The sequence below is a fragment of the Chaetura pelagica genome, unplaced genomic scaffold (genome assembly GCF_000747805.2).
Source record: "Chaetura pelagica isolate M959 unplaced genomic scaffold, ChaPel_1.0 scaffold166, whole genome shotgun sequence".
NCBI lineage: Eukaryota > Metazoa > Chordata > Aves > Apodiformes > Apodidae > Chaetura > Chaetura pelagica.
In genome coordinates this window covers 3,505,363-3,513,866 of record NW_009953758.1, presented here as the reverse complement: position 1 = coordinate 3,513,866, position 8,504 = coordinate 3,505,363, and the positions used below count along the sequence as shown (strand labels likewise).

At 41.2% G+C, this 8,504-nt stretch overlaps 1 protein-coding gene across 1 annotated transcript; it reads left to right on the top strand.

Moving 5' to 3' along the window:
- Positions 1-56: 56 nt before the first annotated feature.
- Positions 57-4,362, top strand: EIF3F (eukaryotic translation initiation factor 3, subunit F). The gene is made up of 7 exons (XM_010000783.1): positions 57-133; positions 231-310; positions 1,350-1,487; positions 2,548-2,639; positions 2,841-2,977; positions 3,112-3,225; positions 3,972-4,362. Exons 2-7 carry the CDS (start codon positions 243-245, stop codon positions 4,047-4,049), a joined length of 627 nt encoding a protein of 208 aa, XP_009999085.1. The 5' UTR covers positions 57-133; positions 231-242; the 3' UTR covers positions 4,050-4,362.
- Positions 4,363-8,504: the final 4,142 nt, after the last annotated feature.

Genomic DNA, 8,504 nt, shown 5'->3' with positions numbered 1-8,504 from the left:
CCCCGCCGCGCCCCGCCCCGCCCGCCGCCCCCCCGCGCCTCTAACGCGCTGTGCCCCCGCAGGGACCGTGGACAAGCACTCCGTCGAGGTCACCAACTGCTTCTCCGTCCCGCACAACGAGTCCGAGGATGAGGTAGGGAGCGCGGGGCCGCCCCCCGCGGCTGCCTGCCCCTGCCGGCGGCCCTCGGGCCGGTCGTGCCCCGCTGACCTGCTCCTGTCCCGTTCCTCAGGTGGCAGTCGATATGGAATTTGCCAAAAACATGTATGAGCTGCACAAGAAGGTGTCTCCTAGCGAGATCATCCTGGGTTGGTAAGTTCTTCTGCAAGAACATGCAGGCAGCTGCCTTGGGCCTTTAAGCTGCTTGAAATACATAATTCTCCTGGTCACGGGTTGAGAAGCAGAAGCAACAGGTAGATCTGGCAGCTCTTGTCGTAGAGTCAGTTGTAAAGCTGCTGCAGTTCGTAACAGGAGGTGATGGTATCGGAGCCTTACAGGGTTTGTATGTATTTATATCTAGAAGAGGTATCACAGAGGAGTGATGAGTTAGAGGATACTTGAACAGATTTGTTAGAAGAACTTAGCCACCTCTAACACAACCTGCACCACAGAAGAGAACTGGTTAGAAAGCAGGGAGGGCGCAAAGGTGGTTTCAAGTACTGAAGGCCTCAGGAGGAAGCAAGTGCTACCAGCTTGAGAATGCACAAGTTCTCTGCTGAGAGAAGGTGGAAGTACTTGTGTGGGAACACCAAGCAAGACCGTAGGGTGTTATGGGAACACATTCTGTGCCTGAGTGCATCTCTGATCCTACAGAATGGCTTAGTGCCGTTCTTGTGGCGCAGACTTCTCAACAACCTTGTAATGGCACAGCAAAGTGCAGTTCTAATGACAGGAATTTTGTCTGCGTATGTGACAAGCTAATTGCAAAGCAGCTAAAGGAGCTAGATTAACTAGTTCTACCTCCTGCAGAGAGATTTTTAATTTGTGGAAGATCAAATTGGTTGGTCCAAATTTGTATAACGTGCTGTGACTTACACAGAAATCGAGTTGGTCCAGAGCATAGTGACAGACACCTGAATCTTGGGTGTCTGATGTCCACTGTACCAACTCTTTATGTCTCATACTACAACACTGGCCCTGCACACATTTCAGGCATGGGTGTAGTTAGCCTGTGATTCCTGCAATGCTAGGAGAGCTGGCCATAAAACTACGAACTCCCTAGTCTAAACACCTGTATTTAGTATGCTTAGTGTGCTTTCTTTGGAAATCCGTGTTTTAGGATACCACAAATACCAAACACTGGGCACGTGGATTTTGGAAGTCTTGCTCCTCAACATGTCCTCTTTTGAAGGTATGCAACGGGCCATGACATCACGGAACACTCTGTCCTGATCCACGAGTATTACAGCCGGGAAGCGCACAATCCAATCCACCTCACTGTGGACACGAGTCTCCAGAACTCACGCATGAGCATTAAAGCCTACGTCAGGTAGGGGAGTTGTCTGAATTAGAGAGACACCACATCAGCAGAACAAGAAAAGAAGAGGGCTGTAGTGTCCTATTTTGGACAATATTGTGCAATAGCTAAAACACCTGCAGTGAGCCAGGGATCACAGCTTACTTCCCATTGGAATGTCTTGACTATCATATGGCAATTGAAAGACCTGATCTTTCACAAGCTGGTGCCTTACTGAGGTAGGAAATTGTGACTTAATTAACAGTGTTCTGAACATCTTTGCAACGTTTCACAAGATTCAGATATCTAGCACTAGTGTGACTTACTTGCATCATGCTGTCTGAATGCCAGCCTGTAGGTACTGGGGTTTATTCCTTGACAGTTTACTTAAACAAGCTGGAGGATTAGTGCAGTTAAAACATAACTGAAACAGCATCATCTTGATCAGTTTTTCTTCCCCTTTTCCCCTTCCATTTAATTTGATTAATAATGAAGATCAAATATTGAGAAATGAATCTGTTTCATCTCACTGTGCTTCCCACTATTGGCTGAGGAGCTCACTCACCCCAGCTGTTCTTGGTAGCAGAAGTTTACTGCTTCTTGTCTGTGCATCTGCAAAACAGAAGCTGTTCCATGACATCTTGCTTACTTAAATCCTAAGTGAACTTAAAATACTTTGAATAATAGGAATGGTAAAAGTTTTGAGAGGGCTTTGTACTTGAATTTGTCATACTTATATTCTTTAAGTGATTTCTCAAAGGGCACACAGTATTTCAGAATACCTGCTGTATAAGCAAGAAGGAACTGTGGCTAAGATGATAATACTTAGTTATTTCTGCACTCATGCTGACAAATGTCAGACCAGCTAGGAGTATTCTTGGATGAAAGTGAGCAATTAATAGCATGCTAGGACTGATGTCCTGTCCTTAGTTATCCGTGGTCTTAATAGTGCTGATTTTGGTGAGAATGAGTAACCGACTCATGTTCACACTTCAGTGCTAACAGAAATTATTGAGATGGAAATCTATTACTTCCTCTCTTAAATATGTCCATGCTGAAAATGTTTTTTTCTTTTTTTTTTTTTTTTTCCTAGTGCCCCGATGGGAGTCCCTGGTAAAACTATGGGTGTGATGTTCACACCTCTAACAGTGAAATACGTTTATTATGATACAGAGCGGATAGGAGGTGAATGTTTTCTTCCTGTTTTGGTTATAACCATTGTTGTGACACTGTTTAAATGCTTTTTTTTTACCCTGGTAAAACTGCCATGCTACTGGGAATTACACTGTCTTGTTGAAGCTCTTGTAAAAAACTTCAAAAAGTTAAAGATTTAAGCTGTTTTCTGTGCCAGGTGTTTTTTTTCAGTGCTTCTCCTTTTGCTTTCAGTGGATCTTATAATGAAGACTTGTTTCAGCCCTAATCGAGTGATTGGCTTATCCAGTGACTTGCAGCAGGTGGGGTCAGCATCTGCCAGGATTCAGGATACCCTGACCATGGTGCTTCAGTATGCAGAGGATGTGTTGGTAAGGCTAGTTTTTTATGAGTCAGCAGATAAGCTTGTTGTAAGCTTGTGCATCTTGTTTTTTATGTATTCTGTTTCTGGTCCATAAATTTACTGAGTTTTGCTCACATTGAAGTGTATGTTTCTTGTGCTTAGTCTGGCAAAGTGGCTGCTGACAACACTGTGGGGCGATTCCTGATGGATCTTATTAACCAGGTGCCAAAGATTTCACCAGAGGACTTTGAGACAATGTTGAACAGCAATATCAATGTAAGTTCATAGTTAATTTTTTCAGTGTATTGCCAGCAATTTTGAAAATTTGTCATACAGACACAAATTTGTGATCAAAACAATCTAGCTTTTCATAGAAACGTGTTAAGAGAAAATAGAGCTTTCTTGACAGTAATTTGATGTTTTAAGACCTGAAGGTGGATAAAGGAGCTCACCATAATAATCTTGAAACTAACTGCAAATCAAATAATAAGTTTAAAAGTACTTAGGAATTATGCAAGTAATCTGAAAGCCAGCACCATTTCCTCTTTTAGAGTGACTGGAAAATATGAATTACCAAGCTTAAAGCCATCTGGATTTCAGGGATAATTGGTGATTTGCCTGAGCTGCAGTTCTGCCTCCTGGCATAACACTTAGGACATGAATAAGGTTTTAGTGTGCTACCTTGTTTCTGTAACAGATGTTTAGAAAACAAAAGCTACATTTCTGAATGTGTTGTTCACCCACAGTTGGCAAGACCAGAACTAATTTTTAATTTTGCTTATACCCTTTGACTTGCCCGGTTAACATGGGTGAACTCAGAGTTAAAATTTCACAAGCAATGTTTTTTATTCTGGGAATATCAAAATCTTCTTCCTGCAAGGGAAGCATTCCTCAGGGTACAACTTTCAGGACTAACAGTATTTCTAGGAGCTGATTGTAAATGCTTTACAGGTATTAAAAATTCATCTCCCTAACAGACAGCCAACTATTTCTGATCACTGGCTGTTTTTTTCCCCACTCAGGACTTACTGATGGTAACCTACTTGGCAAACCTCACCCAGTCACAGATTGCTCTCAACGAAAAACTTCTGAGTTTATAAAGAAACTCCTACCACCCTACACTTCAAAGAGACCGAAGAATGAGCAGATACACTTTTCCATGGTGGTTACAAATTTCCTTGGACCATAATTTAATTACCTAGATGACTGGTATACATCTTTATTTCTATTGCCCTGAAAAATCCCTAACATGGTTTAGGAAATGAATGGCAACAGCTGCAGTTTATCTGAGCCCAGTATTTTAAAATGGAATACATGAATCTCTTGTCTCCTGGGTGTATCTACTTGTATAACAAAATGCAGCTTTATTGTAAGAATGTATTTGAAATAAAAATTCCATTGCAATGGTAAGAATTGCTTCTGTCCAAAAAAAACCCTGTTCTCCCCTTTTGGAAGAAAGGGGAGATGACATTGCATCAGGAAATAAAACTGGAGTGGAGTCAAGTCAACTCCAATTATGCAGACTACTTTGTGGGTTTTTTTCCAACTTTTAAAGTACACTGCAAGTGGGGCTTCTTGTGTTGCACATAATATACTTTTCCATGGAAGATAAACAATGGTCACTGGTTTGTTAGCAGTGCTGTGTATACGCCATATATTATATTTAGTCATATTAGTGCTCTCACTAATACACTAAAAAACATTTCTATCTCCTGTGACATGTTCAGCCTTTTCTTGGATGGCTTCTCTGAATGAGTACAACTTTACTGGACATTACTGTGTTACATATTTATTTCTGGCAATAGGCATGTTTTCCTGGTAATTTTTAGGCTTTAAAACACCTTGCTTAAATGGCAATGCTCCAATATTTCTTAACTGATGACAGTCTCACCAGTAGGAAGGTGGTGTGGCATAGTGGAAATTGCAGCTAGCTGCTGGGAATTGGCTTCCCTATGCTCTGTTGTGCTGCAAGGCATGCAGATGACATTTAGATGCCATCCATGTGTCCATAATTCTATCTTGGAAGGGTTTTCCTGAATCACAAATTCAATTATTTCCTGTCTTGATGAACCATATCTTAAATTCCAATTTAAATATACCTAAATATAACTCCTTTGTCCTTACTAAAGTTATTATCTCATTATCTTCTTGGTATTTATACTTAACCTGTTATAGGTAGCCATTATACTGTAGCCTTCATTTTAGTGAACATATTCAGCTTTATCTCCTTCCTTCTGATGCAGTGTTTATGCTCTGATCACTTAAGATGCCCACCTCAAAACCTAATTTCAGTCTGTCTTGAACTTGAGTTGGTAAAGACCATACCTGTATCAGCATATAAATCAATGAATACATCAATACTTTCCTGTTACAAATTCCTTGCTTGCCTTTTGGTGTCCGTCATGTAGCATGATTGAGTACCCCAATCTCTTGCCCCTCCTGTCATGTGCAGCTGAACTCCAATTTACCAGGAAAATTATTAATTTAAATGCATGACCTGACACGACACTTTTAAAAAAAGTTCTAGATCCACATATTTCTCCCGGTTTGGATCATTCCCAGTATTGGTGACACCTCACAGTTTTGTCAGCAGGTATCATTAGCTCATTCATAGCTTTTGTGTTCTATTTAGTTAAAAAAAAACCTTGGAACTGATCCCAGACCAACTGAACAGAATTCTATAAATTGCCTTTTCAACAGAGCCTTGGTTCTTTCTTACAAGTTGTTTATCCTTGCTCATGCTAATTCCCATCTTCTGTAGTTTAACTAATTATGGGTTGTTGTCAAGCCTTTAGTGGACATCCAAGTGGTTTATAGTGAATTCCTCATTCAGAATGTACATTCTGTCAAACTGAGCCAGTATGTCCAGTGATTGATAAGCCATGTGTTTGGTTGTAAGTCTTGGAAAATGGAAATAGGACTAATTATTCTACATTTTTGAGAATAACAAACTTTTTATTTTGCTATCTGCAATCTGATAGTTTAAAAAAACCTTGCTGCCAGAATTAATTTGCTGATAGTGACCTTCATTCCAGTATACGGAAACAAAGTTTGCCTAGTTGAGTCATTTGAGTTTCTTGGTAGAAAACTTAAGTCTGCTGCAAAGAGGAAGTAGTGTTTTGGTGTGCGAGTTTGTGAATCTGTGGACATACATCATCTACTAGTAACTAATCTGAAAGGCATGGTTTTAATCCTAAGGACTGAAAGGCTGATAGTGAAAAACATTGGACATGCTGCTTTTTAAAGTATTCTAGTAGAATAACCTGCTGTACTTTGAGGAAGAGTGAAGTTTCTGGTTTTCATGTGGTTCCACACAACAGAACCAGAGACCGTGGTGACAGCTTGGGTGTAAGGTCTGTGTGAGATCTATATTTGGACTACCCTGGGTGAAGCCCTAAGGTGACTCACTGGGTAGGGACTCACACTTGAGCAGCTAACTAAACACATGGCTCTTCCTGAAGTGAACCAAACTTGCTCTACTCCCTTTTCACATGGAAGGTTAACTCAACAGCTAACTTTGACTATCTACATTTTAATTACTGCAGTCACAAGGTAGTGCAACAGGAAAAAGTATTTTTAGTACCTAACTTAGACTTGGATGACTGCAGCATCCTGTTAGTTTGTTATACTTTGACCTCTGGTTCAAAGCTGACCAGATCTTTTTGCTTACAACAAACTGTGGGAAAGTTTTTTGGTTTTGTTTTTTTAATTTAACTGGATTGGCTGAAATAAACCATCAAAAGCGATGCTTCATATTAAGTGGTAAACAGTGTTACAACCAGGATACATAGCAGAAAAGTTTTAGTGACCTATATCACCAACAATAAATTACTCCAGGACAAAAAAGTTTTGTTTCAGCTCTATTGACAACATTCAGTTTGCATGGCTATGTAGATGAGAGCCAGTTCCCTTCAGACAGGAATTCTGTCCAGTATCACATCTTAGCAGAAGACAAAAAGATACTACAAGAGAGGAGAAAGACTTTGCCTCCCAACTTCACTGAAGTTGAATTTTCAAATAGTAAGAAGCTGCCTTGACTCTGCATGGGGTTTTAGAAGCTTTCCTAAATGTGCTGGCTCCAGTTACAGAAACAAGCCAAGGGGTTTCCTTAAATACAGGCAGTGAAATTAGATTACCACAATAGTTCCATTCCATGCTTTAAAAAAAGTCATTCCAGATATTCCTGTTAGCACATAGGCATGCAACACAATTAATATAGATTCTTCACACATATGCTATTTTATTTAAATGCATTCTGTTGCTCTTTTCCCACTTGTTTGTGCAAACAGATTGTTCCTTTCCTGAATAGCTAAAATCCAAACATTCCACTAAATGGAAGAATTGTGGTTTTTATAAGTGTACTTGGTTTCCATGGAGTCAGGGATTTAAATATATACCTGTCCTGAAATAAATCTGCTTAACAGGGGTGAAATAGAATAGACAAAAACAGGGAGTGTCAGCAGAATGCTGTGAGGATTAAATTCTAAAAGCTGCTCCTGACATGTTCTGGGAAAACAAGTGAGAACAAGTCAAATTTTGCTGAAGATGATAGGTCATTTATTAAATTCTTTATGGGGCTTTATGTGCTCTTCATTTGAAGCAGGCTATCATAGTAAATTATTACCCATCTATTTTCTGCTGCCTGCACCTAATACTGTTTTACTGACAAACAGAGCAATGGCTGTTGTCTCAAGAGCTTAAGTGCTGCACCAGGTTACAAGGAAAAATTGTTTGCATTTTTAATGGTCTCAGAACTGCTGACATGTTTGTCATAAAGAAGTAGGGAATTGTTTTAAATAATCTCAGGCAAATAGTGCATAATATCATGAGTGGATCCTTCCTACATTGTATCTTGCTGGTCTGAACCTCTTATGAATAATTAAGCACCAGGTAGAAGAAGGACTATGTGTGTGTAACATCTATTCTAAGTATAATATGAATAAACATTACAATAGACAGAGACAAAACAATAAGAACACTTCCCACAGCTGCATACAAATTACTATAATTAAGATTTATTTCTAAAGGAGGTATGTAGTAGTCAAGACACTCTTACCCTTATGCCCTCTTGGGACCTAGATCCTGATATGGAGTAACCACATAAAAAGCTCCACTGAGGTATTTTATATGCTTTGCCTGATCCACACTGTCCTGGTGGCCTAAGTGACTGAGCTGGCTGACTACCTGCCACCACTGAGCGATGATCTAAAGCCTCGTGTGTTACTGGTTGACAGACTCGATTTACAGCTACAAGCATCAGGGCTGACTTGGGTGCGGCTTCTCCCTTCCCTTCCCCCTGGAATGGGGGGCACCTCCCGCGCTGAACGCTCCGCTGGCGACTCGCTCTGCCTTCCCGTGGCACTCGTGTCTTTGAACTTACCTCTGTGCCGGCTGGAAGGGCCGGGCACACCGCAGCCTTCCTTCCGCAGGACGGGGCAAACCTGCGCGGAGGGGAAAGCGGTCCCGGGTTAGCGGGGCAGGCGCTGCCGGGACGCGCGTCGCGCCCCTGACGCGGGGAGCGGGGCCCGTGGGCCGGGCCGGGCAGGGCTCGGGGG